The 22410-nt window shown below is 44.8% G+C and overlaps 1 protein-coding gene across 1 annotated transcript in view; it reads left to right on the top strand.

The window, feature by feature from the left end:
• The window catches only part of LOC120914095 (Golgi-associated plant pathogenesis-related protein 1-like), a 35528-nt gene extending 14002 nt beyond the window's left edge, over positions 1–21526 (top strand). Inside the window, exons 4-6 of the mRNA XM_040324574.1 lie at positions 14043–14120; positions 18080–18286; positions 21317–21526. Of these exons, the coding sequence (XP_040180508.1) occupies positions 14043–14120; positions 18080–18237 (236 nt within the window). The 3' untranslated portion in view covers positions 18238–18286; positions 21317–21526. The remainder of the gene's footprint in view (positions 1–14042; positions 14121–18079; positions 18287–21316) is intronic.
• The last annotated feature ends 884 nt before the right edge of the window (positions 21527–22410 follow it).

The raw sequence follows: 22410 nt of genomic DNA, 5'->3' as shown, positions 1-22410 counted from the left end.
GGGTGTTTGCCATTTGGAATGGCTTTGAAGGGTATGCAGGTACTCTTTTCTCCAGCGGTGCCAAAACACATTGGCTAGGTGTTGCACCCGTTTCCATTGACGCCTATAGATATCCTTCGGGTCAATCTCGGCAGAAGATATCACGGTAGTTCCAACCTTCTGAGTAAGGAGTGTGGCTGGGGTAAGGATCATTGGAGCATCAGGATCGGAAGATACTGGTACTAGAGGCCTTGCATTAATGATGGCGGATACTTCTGAGAGAAAGGTACTCAAAGTCTCATGAGTCAATAGTGAAGACTTGTGGTCCTGCAACATGGAATCGAGAATTCTTCGAGCGATTCCAATCATTCGCTCCCAGGATCCTCCCATATGCGAAGAATGTGGTGAATTAAACAGCCAAGTACATCCATTGTTTGCTAAGAAATTGTCTAGTTGAAGTTCTTTACAGGCTCCAACGAAGTTGGTACCACAGTCGGATCTTAGCTGTTTGACAGGTCCTCGGATGGAGAAGAATCTTCGTAAAGCGTTGATGAAACAAGACGAATCCATTGACTCGATCACCTTGATATGTACAGCTCGTATGCTGAGACAGGTAAACAACACAGCCCACCTTTTGCTCCACCGCGAGTCCTACGAGTTGCCACAGTCCACGGACCAAATACATCAACTCCAACGTAGGTGAAGGGTGGATCTGTACTTAGGCGATCAAATGGCAGGCTTGCCATTTGTTGTAGTTGGTGTCTACCTCTTAACTTGTGACACTTGACATATTTAAAAAGCAGGGAAGAAACACATCTCTTCATTCCAACAATCCACAAGCCAGCTGACCTGATAGCGCCTTCTGTAAATTGTCGGCCTTGGTGTTGTATTAGTTCGTGATGGTGCCGTATTAGAAGAGTGGCAATGTGGTGCTGACCTGGTATGATGACGGGGTTTTGTTCCTTGCTGCACAGGTCAGATTTCTCTATTCGACCTCCAACTCGTAGCAACTGATTGTCATCGACTACAGGGTTCAGATTAAATAGTGAACTACCCTTTGATAGAGGTATTCCACCTTTGAATCTGTGCAACTCTTCCATGTACACTTCTTGTTGTACACAGCGAATGATAACCCTTTCCGCCTGCTCAATTTCCGTTGCAGTAGGGAGGTTGGTACAGATATGCCAGCCATGACATTCTGAAGTTGAGCTTTTTTTAAAACAATGGGCAATGTGTATCAAATAAGCAACAGCCCTAACAGCTGATGACCAGGTTGAGAAACGTTCAAAACGATGCGACTTTAGTTTTTGTTCTGAACTCGCAGAGGTACGCAGTGTGGTGTACATAGACCTGATTTCTTTATCATCGTCAGGATGTACCAGTTCATAGGTAGTGTCCGTGGAAATTGAGTAGGAGTTTTCAGAAAGAAATCTTGGAGGTGACAGCCACAAGCAGTCGAGGAGAGCTACTGAAGATATAGCTCTTGTCCCACAATCGGCAGGATTAAGGTCAGTGGGAATATGATGCCATTGCTTTGGCAAGGAGAACCTTCTGATACGTTCTACTCTATTGCTGACTTACATGTAAAATTGTTTAGTTTGGTTGTAAATGTAACCGAGCACTATCTTGCTGTCTGTGTAAAATGTGAAGGAATCAATTTTAATGTCCATTTCACTCTTTATGACTTCAGCTATTTCCACTGCTAGCACAGCTGCACAAAGTTCAAGTCTGGGTATGGTATGTGCGGGTTTTGGTGTTAGCTTTGTCTTGCCTAGAACAAAGTTGCAGTGTATGTCTCCATTAACTCCTGAGGTCTTCAAATAGGCCACTGCAGCTATAGCTTCAACTGATGCATCTGAGAAAATATGGATTTCCCTCTGGACAGTGGCTGAGATGGAGACTGGGGCATAGCAACGTGGAATTTGGAGCTGTTCAAGTGTCTTCAGAGAACCTCTCCATTTCTCCCATCTTTGTTGTTTCTCAATAGGTAACGGAGTGTCCCAATCTATGTTATCAGTAGCAAGCTGTCTTAATAACATCTTACCTTGGATGGTGACTGGGGATATAAATCCCAGTGGGTCGTAGATGCTGTTCACTACGGACAAGACTCCTCTCTTGGTGAAGGGTTTGTCACAGGTTGACACCTGGAAGGTGAATGTGTCTACTTTGATGTTCCACAGCAGACCTAGACTTCTCTGCATAGGGGGTGTGTCTGACCCAAGGTCAAGTTCTTTCACACTGGCAGCATAGTCCTCAGGGTGAAATGCATTCATTAGCTCTTGGATGTTAGATATAATTTTGTGAAGTCTCAAGTTTGCTACAGCTAGCATCTCCTTTGTTCTGGTAAGAAGATTAATTGCTTCTTTAGCAGTAGGAAAGGGTTTGAGCCCGTCATCTACGTAAAAGTTCCTTTCAACAAATTGACGAGCATCGGATCCATACTCAGCTTCTCCAAGCTGACCTGTCTTTTTTAGTCCATAGATTGCTACAGCTGGGGAAGGGCTGTTCCCAAAGACATGCACCCTCATTCGGTAATCAATTACCTCTTTGTTGATGTCGTTGTCCTTGTGCCATAGAAACCTGAGGTAATTCCTGTTATCTTCCTTGACGATGAAGCAGTGGAACATTTGTTGAATGTCGGCCATCACCGCTACGGGTTCTTGACGAAAGCGAATTAGGACTCCAATGAGGCTGTTGTTCAAGTTGGGCCCTGTGAGGAGCACGTTGTTAAGTGAGAAGCCTTCATGTTGGGCACTGGAGTCAAAGACAACTCTGATTTGGTCTGGCTTTCGTGGGTGATACCGTGAGGTACCAGCATTCTTCTCCTTCTTTCAATGGGGGTGCGGGTTCGGCATGACCCCTATCAAAGATATTCTGTATGAAGTCCACAAAATGTCTTTCCATCTCTGGCTTCCTGCTTAAGGTACGCTTTAAGGAGGAGAATCTTTTGACTGCTTGATGTAGATTGTTTGGTAGCTTCTCTCTCGGGAGGCGAAAGGGTAGGGGTGCTACCCAGCTATTGGAATCTTCCTGAAAGAACTCATTGTCCATTACTTTAAGGAATTCTTTGTCTTCTGCCGAAGGAGCCAACTTGTCGTCTTCACTGCTTACATTGAAAACTGTAGAACCAAAGCTGTCATCGTAGGTGCGGGAAAGATTTGTGTTGCAATGTTGCAACTTGCAGCTAGTTACCTTCTCCTTTACCCAGTAGTGATGTGGGCATGGCTCAAAGTGAGTATTACGACCATTTGGCAATACATTTGTCTTGAGTGAAGAAATGTTAGTAGGCCTTTTCATTTAGCCTATACAGACGTTGCCTATGATGACCCAGCCTAAGTTCAGGTACTGGGCGAATGGGGCCTCATGAGGTCCGCTGACCTGCCTGTGTACCTTGTGGATCCTTAGAATATCTCTTCCCAGCAGAAGAAGGATTTTAGCATCTTTGTCAAGTGGTGGGATTTCACTTGCTATTGACTTTAGATGAGGGTGGTAGAAGGCAACTTCTGGTGTAGGTATTTCTTCTTTGTTGGCTGGTATCTGGTTACACTCTACAAGTGTAGGTAAGGGTAATTGTAGGTTATTTTCTAGGGAGGACACAATAAATCCATGAGCCCTTCTTCCAAAAACCTCTGTAATTCCACTACAAGTGCCTAAGGTGTAAGGGTGAACCTCTCCTTTTGTGCAAAATAGATCGAACAGTTCGGATCGTGCAAGAGATCGATTGCTTTGATCATCTAAGATAGCATACACCCTTAAAGTCTTTTCTGGCTGATCTATGTGATGAATATTCACTAGGCATATTTTAGCGCAAGATTTGTCACAGTGGTCTTCCCCACAGACTTCAGTGCACGAAGAAAATACCATGGTGGAATTAGGTACGTGATCTGTACTCTTCCCGCTGTGGTTTTGCCCAGGAGGAAGGTCTGCATGTTGTGAAGGATTGGACTCAAGGGGATGGAGTGCTTGCATGTGGTCCTCGGAACCGCACTCTATGCACTTGATAGGAGTTTTACATTCCTTGGCAAAGTGATCGGTGGAAGCACAGCATCTATAACATACCCCAAAAGTCTTTAGGAGTTCCTTTCGTTCTTGTAGGGGCTTCTTTCTGAAACCGATACATTTTTTGAGAGGGTGAGGCTTCTTGTGGATGGGACATAATCGGTTTGGGTTTTCGATCTTGACGCTCTTGTTTGAGGCGGGAGCGGGAATAATGTCTGTCTTCCTAACAGACACGGGACCTCTGCGGTTCCTGTAGCTAGTATGTAGGTTGTCGCCTTTAGGTGAGGGAGTATTGAACTCACTGAATGCAAAACTAGGATCGTTCTTGGTGTTAGCAATGTTCCTGACGAAATTGCAGAAGTAGGAGAACGGGGGAAAGGAGACCTTGTTTTCCCGTTTGTACGATGACCCAACTTGGATCCACTTTTCTTGTAGGCCATGCGGAAGCTTGCAAATGATAGGGTTAACTCCTCGAGCAGTGTCCAGGTAACTGAGGCCAGGTAGCTTAGGGTCAGTTTTGGCAAGCTGGACTTCGAGAAGAAGGTCACCGAGTCTCTGGAACTCTTTATTGTCCTTACCAGATATCCTTGGGAAATTTTCCAATCGTTTGAGCAATGCATTCTCTATGGCTTCAGGACTACCGTAAGTCTGTTCTAGACGCTCCCATGCTGCGGTGAGACCTGCAGTTGGATTGTCGATGTAGACTGACCTGAGGCTCTTGACACGTTCTGTAGACTGTGGGCCAAGCAACCCGATCAGCAGATCCAGCTCACGATCGGCAGTAATACCGATACCGCCTATTGTAGTTTTGAAAGCGGCTTTCCAGCTTCTATAATTTTCAGGATGGTCGTCGAAGTTTACTAGGCCTGACTTGGTGAGCTCATGTCGAAGTAAGTACTTTACTAACTCTGTTGTATCGGTTGCCTCTGACTTTACATAGGAGGTTGCTGGTTGATTGTTGTGGATTGCATTGTTTATGGTATTGTTGTAAAGAGACGTGGGAAGATATGGTGCAGCAAGGGCATTCAGCTGAATTGTTGGGTGAAGGTCTGGAACAGTACTGTTAGCAGGAGGTTGGCGACTTGCTTGCGGATTAGTGTGCCGTTTTGTGACATATGCGGGATCAGCATGACAGTCGGGAGCTGCACTGGGGTGGGTTTGCATGTAGGAAGTGGCTGGAACAGCTTTTACCTGATGATGTGGTGAAGTCCTTGGGTTGTCGTAAAACATGGAGGTAATTGAGTGTTCACTGCTGTGGTTTAGAACATAGTTCTTAGTGCGTTCAAAAGGATCTTCTACATCTGCCTTGACGCTGACCCTTTCGCTAGCGTTTTCATCTGCACCGATAGCTTGTTCCAAAACCTTTAGTTTTGCTGCAGCTGCCTCGTAGTTGCTCTGTTCCTTTAAAGCTTCAATTGCTGCCCTTTGACGTGCCGTTTGAGCTTCTATTGCTGCCTTTTGATGCGCTGCCTCGGCTTCCATTACTGCCTTTTGATGCGCTGCCTCGGCTTCCATTACTGCAACTTCGGCCTCCATGTCTGCTCTCTTTTTTGCATATGCGGCCCGTACTTTGATAGCCTCTGCTTCGGCGCGGGCATTTATTAGCTGTTCACTAAGCGTTGAGTGCCTTGAACTTCGGGATCTAGAGGAACCTTTAGAACGTCTGGTGGATACAGATTTGTGAGATACAGTGTCCCGTGGCAGCATTAATTTTGCTTCTGCCTTTGCTTTAGTTCGCTGGATAAAGATTTCTCTTTCCTCATTAAGAAGCTGGGCATTGTTAAGTTGCTCTAAGGACTCCTCAGTGTTGATGCTTTGCAGAATAGTTTTATATTTATTGCTTGTAGTCTGGTACAGTTCATATGAAGCAGAGAGATGCTTTATGGCGCCCTCTAGTTGCAGTACCCCATGGCTGGGACATGAAATCACATCAATGTGGGTGAGGATTTTATCCCAAATCTGCTTCAAACTGGTGGCTAGTTCAGTTCTCATGGATTCATAGTTCTCTTTAACCTTCCAAGTGGGTTTCACAGAGCGTTTGGTCAATGCAGTGGACTCTGGGTCCGCATCCTGGCTTTCTCTGTGTGGTGCATGCTGTGGTGTTTCATCACACACTGAGCCCTTTCCACTCATGATGGCCTGCAGTACACAGGCTTGACTGTAGCAATGAAGAGTGTCTGTATACGGTGAGGAGCTGTAACAAGCTTTGCTGGGGTTGTATGCAGAATTCTCATGCAATACACACAGTTACACTTCACTATGATCTGTCCTGTGACGCAGTTATCTCTGTGCAGGCTGCTGGATACGTTCTTTTACTATTCTGAATCGGCTGCAAAGGCTATGAATGTGGTTTTTCAGTAGCACATGGTTCCTAAATGCTCTGAAGAGATTGTTCATCCCAAATCACCTTTCAGATAGCTTACTCAGTCACAACTCACATGAGAGAAGTTCTGGCGATGTTTATTCGTCGTATGATCCGTAGAATGCAAGTTACAACAGGTAAAAGAACGATTCTTCCATGCAGGTATAGAAGATACACACAGGTCAGATGAATTACAGCATTAAAATGACTGATACAGAAAAGAGGGGGAGGAGAGACTGAGCAGCATGGAAACTACGGAATGCCACAAGAGACAAACTAGATAGACATTAAAGAGACAGTACATAATAAAAAATAATATCATGTAACATGACAGGTACGTTGCTACGTGTTACAACATCCACACATATCACCCTGATGACTGACATCCATTAGACACACTCCTTTAGTCAATGAACAGTCTTGCTTGTTTTTGTTATTTTATTAGGGGATTGAACTTAGTTGGGGAAAAGGGACATGGGATGCCAATATACTTTGAAGAATATAGTAAATGTGTCACACTTCTCAGAAGGACAAGATGGCTGACCCTAACCTTGACAGACTTTTACCTCAGAACACTTCTTCCTCCAGCACACTTCTTTCTGTCACAGTCTTAGTAATCCTGTCACGTCATCAGAACATGACTAGGCCTCACTCAGAATAAGTCCCAGCGAATTTACTTGATGACCCTTTGTAGGTGGGGGCCTGCAGTACCCCTTTATGGCAGCAACCATTTACTTAACTTAACCGTTATACAGGTATCTGCACCCCCCTCCCCCTGAAAGGTGCCAAATGTGACACCGGGGGGGGGGGGCGGTTCCAAAAAGCGGAGGTTTCATTTTTGTGTGGACCTCCGCTTTAGGAATAAAAGGTGATGGAATACTGATCCCAGCAAGTCCGACTTGCAAATCCTGCCCTCCCTCATGGCTGCATCAATTTGACACAAAACTCCAGTGTCTCTCCCTCTGGCTCTACATCCATCTCGAAATACAAAATAGTGGCGCACACTGAAATATAGTATAGGACACTTTTCCACAGAAGTTTATTACTAAAATCACAGTGTACTGTATATATGAACATATCTGTTCTGCAGTGGTTACTGATCTACAGGTACAGAGTAGTGCACCTGTGGGTTACCTGCACTGAGCCATAGACTTCTATTAGACCCCTTTCACACTGAAGCGTTTTTACAGCGTTTTAGCGTTAAAAATAGCGCTCTTAAAATGCTCATAAAACGCTCTCCATGCATCTCAATGGACCCTTTCACACTGAGTCCTGCAAGCAGCATCTTTGGAGCAGCTTTTGGGCGCTAAAAAAAAAAAGGCCCCAAAAACGCCCCTCTCCATTGAGATGGATTGAAAGCACTGTAAAAACGCCTTACCCTTTCACACTGAGGCGTTGCACTGGCGGGGCGTTGAGAGAAGTCCTGCAAGCAGCATCTTTGGAGCAGCTTTTGGGCGCTAAAAAAAAAAAACGCTCCAAAAACGCCCCTCTCCATTGAAATGAATTGAAAAGCGCTGTAAAAACGCTTTACCCTTTCACACTGAGGCACTGCAAAAACGCCCTAAAACTTTAGGGTCTTAGCAGGGCTTTACCAGCACATTGGGATTGCAGATGAGGCTTTGCTCGAATAACGCTCGAATAACGCTGTAATAACGCTCGAAAAACGCCCCAGTGTGAAAGGGGCCTTACCTGCACTGAGCCATAGACTGTTATTACATGTGAGTTTGGTGTGCTGAGAGTAGAGTGGGCTCTATAGAGCCGAGTGGGCTGCCATCAACCCCCTCTGCACCTTGTGGCCCGCGACTGGTTACCAAGTCACTTAAGTGGCCCTTGCTCTTCAAAGGGTTGGGCACCCCTGCTCTCTGGTGAGGTAAAAGTCCTAAGAACTCTGGGCTGCCTTGCAAGGGGAGCTGAAGCTGAACTCCAGTGCATGTAAAGAGAAAAAGACAAAGGCAGGCGCCGCTAGAGTAAAACTGTTATTTTAATAGTACAGTAGCATTAAAATACTCACTCTGTAGTATCTTTAAAACGTCATGTGGGAGTCCAGTGAGATGTACATCTCTGCTTGTGCCAGCAATATCCAGGCGCAGTCTCCGTATGCAGGGGAGCATGTTCTATCCTATGGATGGTTTCCGGATCTCGGGCGGCGGCCAGAACTAGGCCTGGAGTGCAAGCTGCTGGTCTGTGCTGGATACTGGAGCGCGGCGTAGGGCGGGATGACGTCACGGACCAAGATGCAACGTGTTTCGGTGCGTGCGCAGTGAGGAGATTAAAAACACAGCGCGCACCTTTCTCAAGCTCTACATCCATCTCCCCTGATATGCCTTTTCCAGATCTCTCCACTGTGCTCTCCACTCACCGACACCTGCCCTGGATCCTTGTAATCGGCGCCTGGCGCCGTAATGCGTTCCACGCTGGAGCGAGACCTGGCGGCCGCACAATGACGTCATCGCCCGGCGCCGCGTGCGTTACAGCCTGAAACGCGGAAGTGCCGAGCGCCATCAGCGCTCATTACGGCACACATGCCTCTCACCCTTAAATAGGACAGCGTGTTATACACACGCTGTTCTATTATCGTCAGCCATAGCCGGCCACGCTACACTACAGGCCTTGGTGACACCCTGCACTACGGAATACCTTGCTGCTAACATACAACAAGACTCTGCCCTGCAAACGGATACGTAGCAATTGTTTCACTTGTAGTGCTTCAGGATTAACTGCTACATATATCGCATCTAAACAATTGCTGTATTTGACTCTGGCTTGCTAAGTACTAACATACTGCATGGGACTGTCTGTTGTGTCTTTGGCTGTTTGCTGTGGAACATCTTAAAAGGGACATAAACTCTCAAATTATCTGAGCTATATTTGCCTCTCTTACGCAACTAATTGTTGCCTTCACTATTCCTATTTACTACGTGCTTGACATAAGTTGTTACTTGTTTATGGGCCCATGCCCTAAGTTACTGAACATGTTCGCCTTAACTTTCCTATGCTAAGGGTTGAAGGTATTTCATACCTACTTCCTTAGTGGCCTAATGCATTTCTTTATGTTAAAGCGATATGATGTAGAGAACCCCCAAACTCCTGTTTTCTGATTGGAGTGACGCCTGGGGTCCAATACTAAAATCTCACATAGAGAGCTGCATTTAAATCTCTGCTAACAGCAGTTGTGGTTCACTCCGTTCACCATAGTTTGTGACAATCCTTCCTGAAGGATTTACTACGGACGTGTGGACCAACTGTCTCCTCCAGCTCCTGTTCCAGGATACCTCTCCATGACCGTGTAAGGAGAGGCTCACTCCCAGCTCCTGAGCTCCTCCGCCTGAGGTACACCCCCCCCCCCCCCAGAAAGAAGGTTCCCTTAGGCACGACAGCCTAACACTCCATCCTCCAGTTCACCCAACCGACAACTCCTTCCCCAGCAAGCTGACCCTGGGTATATGTAGGAGGCCTGCCCCCTGCCAATCCTAGTTGGGGATTGGTCAGAGCTCCTCACACGTAACCCATGTCACTCCAACACTCATACCTGCCCCTTTTGCAGAACATTTCCCCTGAAAACAGAGAAGGCACCCAATAGCTGAAGTACATGTCAGTTATCTACTGTAACAATAAACCACTCCCCTGCCCCCATACCAAAAACAAACAGGCCTAGTTTGCAGCATAGGCCTGCTTAAATTTACCTGCACTGGCAGCTTACACAAAACCCCTTACACTTAGCACCTACCTAAGGTAGAGGGGGCTGCATTAGTAAAATGAGGGGAAGCTCTGTTGACTTTCATCATCCAATCATGTGCCAGCAAAAATGCTGTTTTTTATTTTCCTTGTGTAGCAGTGCGCAACCGGTGCTCAAAGGGAAAGGAGCAAGGTTTCGGACAGCCACATCTCTGGATCGTGGGACAGGAGAGTGTCTATTTATTAAGAGTGAGCAGCTACACTTTTTGTAGCTGCTGACTTTTAATAAACTTAAAAACTGCTGGAGCCAGAAATCTGTACTTTACAGCATAAGCGGTCTTTTATAGCAACTGAATAAGAACTCACAAGAAGGTGAAGGAATTCTATGGACGATTCTGTCCGGTCTATGCAAGTGTAACCTCTGGTACTTCGTCTCAGGTCTCCATCCTTTCCTTCATGCCTTAAAGCGGAGGTCCACCAGATTTTTTTTTTTTAAAAGTCAGCAGCTTCTAATAGTGCAGCTGCTGACTTTTAAAAAATGGACACTTACCTGTCCAGCGCTTCCGTGATGTCGGCAGCCGAGGCCGAGCAATCACTTGTCCATCGGCTGCCCCCGCCGCCATCCTCGGTGAGGGAATCAGGAAGTGAAGCGCTGCGGCTTCACTGCCCGGTTCCCTACTGCGCATGCGTGAGTAGCACGGCGCTCCCTCACTGGTCCCCACTCTCTCCTGGGAACAGTGTGTTTTCCAGGAGATCGCCGGGGGGGGGGGGTTAAGTGGCGGGAGTCTATGCCCGGAAGTGGGTGCAAATACCTGTCTTAGAAAGGTATCTGCACCCCACTCCCCCTGAAAGGTGCCAAATGTGACACGGGAGGGGGGAGGGTTCCGAAAAGCAGAAGTTCCATTTTTGGGTGGAACTCTGCTTTAAGGCAGTAAGCAGTGTGACAGCTTCTATATTTCTTCATTACAAGTTCCCTTTAATCAGAGTAAGGGTTTTCAAAGCCATCTTTACTTCTCACAGATTCTGGAGATATACAGTTTGATTTACTAAAACTGGAGAGTGTAACATCCGATGCAGCTGTGCATGGTAGCTAGCTTCTAACTTCAGCTTGTTTAATTAAGCTTTGACAATAAAACCTAGAAACTGATTGGTTTTATTCAGAGCTGTACCAGATTTTGTAGTCTCTTGTTAAGCCACTATCTGATCTTTATACATCCCCATTGTTAGCTAACAACACGTGTCCTCGTGCCTGTGCTTTATGATTTATCCTGTTTTCACAGCATCTCCCAGCGCTCATGTGACTCCCGGCTCTCTCCTCTCCCATCTGACAGCTCCAGCGGGTAGGGCCGAGACTCCCCTTTGACTTCAGCCAGGGAGGCAGGGAGGCGGGGAGGAGAGAGCCGAGGAGTCACATAAGCTCCTGGAGACGCTGCAAATACAGGTAAAAATCAGCTCTTTTTTAATAAAACACAGGCACAGAGAGTTTTGTAGCAGTGGGAGGTGAGTGCTAGTGAGAGCTGACAGGCATGGAGGGGGACAAAGGGAGACACAGGAGAGCTTCAAATAGCAGGGGCTGACGGAGGCACGTAAACTGACCATGGTGTCAGGGCTCAGCAGCCATGATATACCGTGGTCAGTTTATGAGGGGGGCATAGCCAGGAAGGATCAGCCAGGTATTTCAGGTGATACAGGGGGCCGAATTACACAGCACAAGCTTTAAGGGAACAGGATAAAAAAAAATTCTAGGTTAACAAACGCTTTAAGTAAATCAGCATTGGACTCTGATTGTTCTGCTTAATTAGGAGAAATATCCGACAAAATGTTGTCCCCTGTACCTTCCAGACACCAAAAGCCACTGCAAACAAAGAAGTCCTTTTGGCAGAGAAGTACCCTAAAGCATAAGAGTACATATACAATAAATATAAAATGTTAACCCCTGTTAAAATGTCAAGTTTCTGTGATGTAAAAAAATGAGAGAGAGAGATAAATCATTTCAGAACTTATTCCACCTTTAATGTGATCTATTAACTGTAGAACTCAATTAAAAAACAAACTGAAATATTTATTTTTGGGGGGGGGGGGGGGAGTAAAAATAAAAACCCTAAAATAATGTGGTTGCATTAGTGTGCACACCCTCTAATAACTTGGTTCAGAATTAAGCAATTACATTCAAACTCATGTTAAATAGGAGTTAGTACGCACCTGCCATCATTTAAAGTGCCTCTGATTAACCCCAAACAAAGTTCAGCTGTTCTAGTAGGTCTTTCCTGATTTTCTTAGGCCCCTTTCACACGGACGGATAGAATGGTGCTTTTAGCTGCGGATTTTCTAGTTTTCTACCGCAGCTAAAAGCACACAATGCTTTCCTATGGCCCCATTAACACACAGCGTTTAGCTGCGATTTCATTACATGCGGATTGGTGCGAATAGAAAAAATAGTATTGAATGCGTCCAGGTGCGATGTAGCGCAGCTATATGCACATAACCACAGGTAATCACAGTCTTTTTTGTCAACTGCGGATAGCAGCGTGAGAAAAAAAAAACAACAGGAAGCACATCATAATAAAAAAATAAAAAGGGTTGCTATGGGAATGACTACCGCAGCTAAACGCGGCCGCATGTAACTGCACATAAACGCATGTAATCGCAATGTACAAATGCAGCTAATCGCAGTGCCTGGAGCCTTGAATTTCACAAAACATTTTACATGCTTTTAACTGCAGCAAAACAGCCGTCCGTGTGAAAGGGGCCTAAGTCGCATCCTACAGCAAAAGTCATGGTCCACAGAGAGCTTCTAAAGCATCAGAGAAATCTTATTATTAAAAGGTATCAGTCAGGAGAAGGGTACAAATAAGTTTCCAAGGTATTAGATATACCATGGAACACAGTAAAGACATTCATCATTAGGTGGAGAAAATGTGTCACAACAGTGGCATTACCAAGAACTGGACGTCCCTCCAAAATTTATGAAAAGATGAGAAGAAAACTTAACAGGGAGGCTGCCAAGAGGCCTACAGCAATGTTAAAGGAGCTGCAGGAAAATCTAGCAAGTACTGGCGCCACAGGCGGTGGTCTCAGCGGGGGAGGCATCGATAGTTTCAAGAAACTAGTAGATAAGCACCTGAATGACCACAACATACAGGGATATACAATGTAATGCTGACATATAATCACACACATAGGTTGGGCTTGATGGACTTGTGTCTTTTTTCAGCCTCACCTACTATGTAATTAGTTGTGTGGTACGTGTGACAACAATCTCCCGTATTCTTCATATGTTTGGGCTTTGGGGTATAGTGGCAAGACGAAAGCCTTTTCTTACGAAGAAAAACATCCAAGCCTGACTAAATTCAGCAAAAATATCTGAAGTCTCCCAAAAACATGTGTGAAAATGTGTTATGGTCTGATGAAACCAAGGTTGAACTTTTTGGCTATAATTTCAAAAGATATGTTTGGAGCAAAAACATCACTACACATCACCAAAATAGCACCATACCCACTGTGAAGCGTGGTGGTGGCAGCATCATGCTTTAGGGCTGTTTTTCTTCAGCTGAAACCTGACATTTTAATGAGACTTTTTATATCCACTGTACATATGCTTGGATATAACTATTTGTTGAGATGCTGTTATAAAATGTAGTAATAATAACAATAATAATAGTGAATACAAAAAATGTTAATGTAGAAATGTAGTCATAAATAGTAGCAAGTCAGCAAAAAAATCATAAATAAATACATAATATATTCTGGATGGATCGATACACCATACAGGAATATTTCCACTTCTACCTGCCTCAGAGACAGGAACGTCCCCAAATGGGTCACAAACAAGAAAAACACCTTTAAGCAGAGTGGGGTAGGGTCTGGAGCCTCATTCGAAAATAATACTGCTATCTACGCTTCTGATGGGGACATTCCCCTCAGTAGTCTTCAAAACAGGAAATCCCCATTTGAGACAAACAAAAAGTTTACATAGAGACAGATATCATACCACTCATAATTTTCCATTGTATTGTATTATATTCAGGTAATGAAGGAGTGGACTGCTGGTATGGAGAGGTCCAGAAATATAACTACAGCAGACCTGGCTTTTCCTTTAGCACAGGTAAGAATGATTCAAAGAATGATTGTCTATATGTGCATTAAAGTGGAAGGAAGAGGGGATGAAAGGAGAGAAGAGAAGAGAAGAAAGATATGAGGAATTAGAGAGAAAAAGAAGAAAGGGAGCAGTGTTAATTTTGGCAGAAAATTTCGATTTAGATTTAGTATTAGGACTAAAATGGCATTTCAGTTTTAGTCCCATTTTAGTATTCTGCAAGTGTTTTCATTTTAGTCATAGTCTTTGCTTAAAATGGCATTTTAGTTTTAGTCCCATTTTAGTTTAGACAATTCAAATCTAATGTATTTAGTTAAATTGTAATGCATTATTTAAGCATTTCTCTAGAATTTCCAAACTCAATATACTACAGTGGGGATCGAAAGTTTGGATACCCCAGGTAAAAATGTGTATTAATGTGCATAATGAAGCCAAGGAAAGATGGAAAAATCTCCAAAAGGCATCAAATTACAGATTAGACATTCTTATAATATGTCAAAAAAAGTTAGATTTTATTTCCATCATTTACACTTTCAAAATTACAGAAAACAAAAAAATGGCGTCTGCAAAAGTTTGGGCACCCTGCAGAATTGATAGCATGCACTGCCTCCTTTGCAAAGCTGAGACCTGCCAGTGTCATGGATTGTTCTCAATCATCGTCTGGGAAGACCGGGTGATGTCAATCTCAAAGCTTTTAAATGCCCAGACTCATCTGACCTTGCCCCAACAATCAGCACCATGGGTTCTTCTAAGCAGTTAATAGAAAACTGAAACTGAAAATAGTTGACGCTCACAAAGCTGGAGAAGGCTATAAGAAGATAGCAAAGCGTTTTCAGATGTCAATATCCTCTGTTTGGAATGTAATTAAGAAATGTCAGTCATCAGGAACAGTGGAAGTTAAATTGGTCCACCCATACTCAGTCAAGAGCGTAGCACAACCCACCGTTGTGTCAGCAATCTGGAAGACACGGATGTCTGCGGGTCACGCCTCGCTATAAGACAGCGCAAATCGCCCACATCCAACACATCGTTGGCTGAACACCGCTATATTTCATGTAGTGGGGACAACACATGACGTTAGCAAAAAAAATATGACGTTACGATGGCGTTAACATATCAACACTATACTGGATAAAGAAAGGTAGTGCTGCGCTATAAAATAGGAGATGGGATAAATGTGTGGAGGAAGTGAATATGTGGAAAGATAGTTTGTCTATTGATATACAATACCAATCCAATCAAAGACATATAACATCAAAAGTAAACGTATTGTAGTACAGCTAAGCTAGCTGACAAGGGTGTATCAATTCAAAACATCAGTGCTATTAGATATATCTTCATAGTAAAGTGAAAATACAATAATAAAATAATGTACTAATACAAAATAAGGTGTACAACGTGCATAACACAACACACAGGTGGCTGAGATAGGCTGAGATAAAAAAACCATGCAGCAAAAGCCTATGGGCATAACATACAAGGAAGATAAACAGGAGTCCAAAAAGTAATAAAAAGTGCTGGTGTAGATGCCAAAATACAACGTGAAGAAAAGATGAGTTTCCAGTGTTCTCTTCAGAGTAAGTGAGGATGTCCCCTTACCTTTCTGCTGTAAGGTAACAGCATATAAACCCAAACGCACTTTCTGATCGTATCCGCATAGGGTGTTATCCAGATGGACTGCAATTAAAGAGACAGGTCCCTCTCGGTAGTCACGTCCAAAGAGTGACAATGACTCGCACCCAGAGAGATAAAGTACCAATAGTGCAGTATCGTTTAAAAAAGGTTTATTCAACAGAAATACTACATAAGGGTACTCACATAGCTGTGATAAAATCAGGCATGTAAAGAGGAAAATGTGTTCGCCAACGTCACCTCCTGTACCTCTTGCAGTAACGAAAAAAATCGCTGATCGCCGCCATAAGAAGTAAAATAGGATACACTCAATTGGTGGTTGTTGACCTAAACACTTTGGTCTTATATCTGCCCCATGTGTTATACTGACAAACGCCACATTTTGCACATGGATATTAGCCTACCATGTTGTTAAAAAAAGGAGGGTCTGATTGGTGGGTTGATGATATTGGAGGCAATTTTACTCTGTAAAGAGGGGGCTCCCCTATACATAACATTAGCCTTGTCTGGCAACAAGGAACCCAAAACCCGATAACTTTTTAATACACTCCAATGTTTATGAATATAGACTTCATTTGTTTATGTTGCACAGAGTATTTTGACATTTACCATTTGAAAGATTTGTTAGCATCCTAATGGGGTTTCTCTACCAACAATGAACATCTGTCCACTTTCAGAGTATTTTGCAACTCCAAATCAACATCGGATCAGTCTTAACCTTTGTCAAGAAATCTCTGTCCTAATCTCTGTGTAGCAATGGGGGCTAGATTTGCCCCCAGCCTCGACAATCTGTTTATGGCCAAATGGGAGGAGGATGTCATCTATGTCCACAGTGGATCTCAATTGGTCCTGTGGGCCAGGTACATTGAAGACATCCTCCTCCTGTGGGATGGTTGTTTAGAATCTTTGGGACAGTTTTTCACCTTGCTGAATAGTAACGACCGAGGTATATCTCTGTCTTATGAATTCAGCAGGGAAAAGATTCATTTTCTAGACCTGAAAATAGAAATTCATGAGCGTCAGTTTCATTTCAAAACATATTTCAAACCCACTGATCTTAATGGCTTTATTCCGTTGGATAACCGTCACCATAGATTGTCCATTCCACGTAGTCAATTTCTGCGACGGCGTAGGAACTGTACCGATATTCAGATCTTTAAATCACAGACCACGGTCTTACAAAGAAGAGATTTCTTGACAAAGGTTATGACCGATCCAACGTTTATTTGGAGTTACAAAATACTCTAAATGTGGACAGACATTCTTCGTTGGTAGAGAAACCCCATTAGGACGAATCTTTCAAATGGTCAATGTTAACAGCATACTCACAGTTAAATTAAGGCCCAGATTCAAAGAGAGCAGGGCGCACATTACGCTGCCATAGGGCAAACACTGTACGCTACGCCAACGCAGCGCAGAGAGGCAAGCATTGCATTCAGCAAGCCAGTGCTCCCAATGCTGCGCCAGCGTGGCGTGGGTTTCGAAGGTACACGTCAGCGTAGGTGGAAGTGGGAGTGAACCCATGCAAATGAGGCGTGACCCCATGCAAATGATGGACCGAGCACCAGACAGGTATGTATCACGAACTGCGCATGCGCCGTGACGTGGATGCACCCCCATGCGCCTGCTCACAACCACGCCGGAAAAACTGCCTAAGCTACGCTGTGAACATAACGTACGCCTAGCCAGACACACGTTCAACGCACAATACGCAGGCTTGTGTTCCCTGGTGCAGACCTAAGCATGTCTGTTGCCGGGTTGCACCTCCTTTATGGGGAATAACTTTACGCTGGACGTACAACTTGCGCGCATCTCGCGTAGCATGCGCCGGGCAAACGCACGTTCGTGAATCGCTGTATTTCCATTTGCATGATTGAATGGCTAATCAATGGGAGTGGCACCATGCTCCCAGCCTAAATGTGCGCCCACTCTATGCCGGCATAAGCAAGATACGTCAGTGGGGTGTAGCCTGTTTTTAGGCGCATATTAGTTTGTGGGTCTGGCGCACAGATACGACGGTGCACATTTGCACTCACGTCGGCGTAACTTGTTATACGTCGGCGTAAGTGCTTTGTGAATCTGCGCCTAAGTCTATATTCAATAAACATTGGAGTGTATTAATAAGTTATCGGGTTTTGGTTTCCTTGTTGCCAGACCAGGCTAAAGTTATGTATAGGGGAGCCCCCTCTTTACAAAGTAAAATTGCCCCCAATATCATCAACCCACTGGTCAGACCCTCCTTTTTTAGGTTTGTGTGCTCAGCCACTCACAATATTTCAATGCAAAATAATAGTTATTATTTTTTTGATAATAAAATAAAATGTATCTTCCTTAAGGGCACTTCACCCAGGTTGTGTGGAAAGACTCAAAGGAGGTTGGCTATGGTGTGGCCACAGATGGCAAGCGGGTCTATTATTTGGTGGCCCAGTACAGCCCAGCGGGGAACGCTTCAAGCTATTTTCAGAGCAACGTTCTGCCTGCTGGAAGCAGATAACCAACAAAGAACTACAGCAACCAGAATCCTATTTCAGACAGCAATACAGGTGAGAGGCTGGAGGATCTGAACAAACAATCAACAATTCTACCAGTTTTGTGTTTAGTGTGCTGTATCAGTGCTGTATTAATGGTCTTGGGTTTATTAGGTGGACATGGCTGAAACCTATTAACCACTTAAGGACCCCTTCACGCCGATATACGTCGGCAGAATGGCACGGCTGAGCACATCCACGTACCTGTACGTTGCCCTATAAGCCCAGCCATGGGGTCGCGCGCGTGGCCGGCGCATGCACGCAACCTGGTCCGAAGCTCTGTGACCGCGGCACCCCCGGACCCGATCACCGCCTGTGTAAACACAGCTTCCCCGTTCTTCACTGTGGCGCTGTCATTGATCGTGTGTTCCCTGTTATAGGGAAACACGATCAATGACGTCACGTGTCCAGTCCCGCCCCCTACAGTTAGAAACACGTATGAGGTCACACTTAACCCCTTCAGGGCCCCCTAGTGGTTAACTCCCAAACTGCAATTTTTTGCTGTGAAAATGACAATGGTCCCAAACAAAATCGCTGATCGCCGCCATTAGTAGTAAAAAAAAAATATTAATAAAAATGCAATAAAACTATCTCCTATTTTGTAAACGCTATAAATTTTGCGCAAACCAATAGATAAACGCTTATTGCGATTTTTTTTTTACCAGAAATAGGTAGAAGAATGCGTATGCGTATTTCTAAACTGAGAAAAAAAAAGTTGTTTTATATCTTTTTTGGGGATATTTATTATAGCAAAAAGTTAAAAATATTCATTTTTTTTTTTAATTGTCGCTCTATTTTTGTTTATAGCGCATAAAATAAAAACCGCAGAGGTGATCAAATACCACCAAAAGAAAGCTCTATTTGTGGGAAAAAAAGGCGCCAATTTTGTTTGGGAGCCACATCGCACGACCGCACAATTGTCAGTTAAAGCGACGCAGTGCCGAATCGCAAAAACTGGCCAGGTCCTTTACCTGCATAAAGGTCCGGGTCTTAAAGCGGATGTGCCACTAAAAAAATATATTAAAAGCCAGCAGCTACAAATACTGCAGCTGCTGACTTTTAATATAAGGACACTTACCTGTCCTGGAGTCCAGCGCCGATCGCAGCAGATGACGAGCGATCGCTCGTCACCCTGCTGCTCCCCCCTCCATCCACGGTGAGGGAACCAGGAAGTGAAGCGCTCCGGCTTCACTGCCCGGTTCCCTACGGCGCATGCGCGAGTCGCGCTGCGCCCGCCGATTGGCTCCCGCTGTGTACTGGGAGCCGAGTGTTCCCAGCATACAACGGGGGACGGACGGGAAGCAGAGAAAAAACCCGTCTTTTGCCCGTATCGTAGGGCCGGAAGTGGGTGCAGATACCTGTCTGTAGACAGGTATCTGCACCCCCCTCCCCCCTGAAAGGTGTCAAATGTGACACCGGAGGGGGGGAGGGTGCCGATCAGCGGGACTCCACTTTAGAGTGGAGATCCGCTTTAAGTGGTTAAGGAATAGTAAACCTTTTAATTGCACATGATGGCGTGTTCACATAATAAGAACTTGTAGACAGTATCCCAAGGATGGTAATTGTTTTCTTCACTTTTCAGAACATTGCTCTTAATCAGTGGCGGCTGGTGCTCAAAGTTTTTGGGGGGCGCAAACGAAAAAAAGAAAAAAATTGCAGCCTCACTGTGCCCATCAAATGCAGCCACTGTGCCATCAATTGTCACCACTGTGCCATGCCATCAAATGCAGTCACTGTGCCATGCCATCAAACGCAGCCACTGTGCCATCAATTGTCACCACTGTTCCATGCCATCAAATGCAGTCCCTATGCCATGCCATCAAACGCAGCCACTGTGCCATCAATTTGCACCGCTGTGCCATGCCATCAAACGCAGCCACTTTGCCATCAATTGTCACCACTGTGCCATGCCATCAAACGCAGCCACTGTGCCCATCAATTGTCGCCACTGTGCCAATTGTCACCACTGTGCCCTTTACTTGTCGACACTGTGCCCATTGTCGCCACTGTGCCCATTGATGTCACTGTGCCCTTTAATTGTTGCCACTGTGCCCATTGTCCCCACTGTGCCAATTGTCCCCACTGTGCCAATTGTCCCCACTGTGCCCATTGTCACCACTGTGCCAATTGTCCCCACTGTGCCCATTGTCACCACTGTGCCCTGTAAAATGCCCCTTCCCCCGCCCGCCACTTACCTTTCTGGAAGTCAGCCATCCTCCTAGTCCCTCCACATACCTCGATGTCTTCTCCCGCCCACGATGATGCTTCAGCCAATCAGGTTACCGATAAACAGAACTGGTGAACCTGATTGGCGGAGACGCCTGTCAGTCCTATCCAAGGAACGCACCCCCCGTACGTTCCCTGGAGAAGCATCCGGAAGGCTGAGGGCTGTACTTGGAAAGCCTATCAGAGCCGCTGGCTCTGATAGGCGCTTCCGCACAGCTAACCAGCTACCGTTATTCAGGTGGCCTGCACTCAAAATTATACATCAACTTATGTACAACCAGGCTGCCCATACATGGATTGAAATTCATCCGGTTCCTGTTGAACTGGATGAATTTAAATCCATGTATGGCTGCCCCTTTGGCTGAAAGGGGGTGAGGAAGCAAATGATTCCATTTGCTGATGCAGTGGTGACCCCTGGCAGAACATAACAGCTCAGCGGGGGGGAGATTGCTGGACTAACCTCACATGGTTAGTACAGCAGTTCTGACCGGAGCTGACAGGTTTTTTCGTACACAAAAAACTGTAGCGTCTACCCGATTATACTGCCCATAATCCATCTAATTGGCTTATATACATATGGGTGTACCTTATGGGCCAGTTTTTGGTGTCTATCATTTACCATTACAGGTGTGATCAATGTATAAATCATGGTTTACTAAAACACTTTTTTTTTGTCTTTGCTTAAGTGAAACACCCTATCAAAATGTTGCTGATATATAAATGCAAATGTTATCTTGAGAGATATATATATATATATATATAAATTTATATTACACTTACATTTTATCTGATTTATTTATTTTTGTTATATATTTTTAGTTTGAACTATATCTAGTATACGATTTATTTGGTCCCGAAGAAGCGGGGGATCCGGTGAAATGTGTGACCAGAGTACTATCAAATTACTCAGCAACTGAATTCAAACTTTATATCGGCTTCATCTTCTCACTTTGTACTATATACACAATGATGTTTTAATGTATTTTTTAACATGTAATCCAATAAAATTTGTAAAGCTTTTCCCAGCAATTCCAGTGCTTCTGTTGTGCTTTCATTAATGGGGGCTGCACAGGGTCTTAGGCTAGGAGGAGGGGGGGTCCGGGGGCTCTACTGGGCTCTTAAGCTGGGTTGAGGGGGGAGGAGGAGGTTGTTCTGGTGCTTAGGCTTGGAGGGGGCTGTACTAGGAAGAGGGGCCTGTACCAAAGGTCAGGCTGGGGGGAGTCTGTACTAGGGGAGGGTGGTCTGTACTTAAGGTAGGCTGGGGTAAGTCATATTTAAAAGGTGTTAGGCTGGGAGTAAGGCTCTACTGGGGTCAAGCATATGTAAGGGGGGGTTAGCCTGAGAGGGGGTCTGTACAGGGAGGGAATCTATTCTAGGGGTTTAGCTGGTAGGAGGACTGTACTGGGAAGAGGGGATTGTACTAAAGGTCAGGCTAGGAGGGGGGTCTATAATAGGAGGTGGGCCATAAGCTTCAATATTAGTCAACTTTTGGCTTTAGGGTAAAAGTGATCCACCAGATGCTTGATTAGCTGCACTGGAGAACAGAGGCGATATTGGGGTCCAATTTACTCCGAAAGATTGCCTCCCACAAACATTTTCCAGAAAGCTGGATAATCAACAACAAAAATGTCTGATGATCAAAAATGTTTATCACACCCCTAGGTAGTCCTACCTCTGAGTGTCAGAACGGGGTGGTATTGGCCCATTATGACCATGCTAACCTTGACAGAGCCCCTCCAATTATTAAAAACTTAGTTTATGAAGGCTAGATCCACAAAATTTATTTTCACTCCTTATAGTTTACCACTCTGCTTAACTGAAGTATATCTAAAGCCAATTTTCCTTTTTTTATTTTTTTTACAGAGTAGGGGAGGATTAAAACCTCTCTGATAGCTGGTTCACACTGGGGCGAC

Source organism: Rana temporaria, chromosome 9 (assembly GCF_905171775.1).
Source record: "Rana temporaria chromosome 9, aRanTem1.1, whole genome shotgun sequence".
Taxonomy (NCBI): domain Eukaryota; kingdom Metazoa; phylum Chordata; class Amphibia; order Anura; family Ranidae; genus Rana; species Rana temporaria.
Note: the sequence above shows the minus strand (reverse complement) of the source record. Positions and strands in the feature narration are given on the sequence as shown.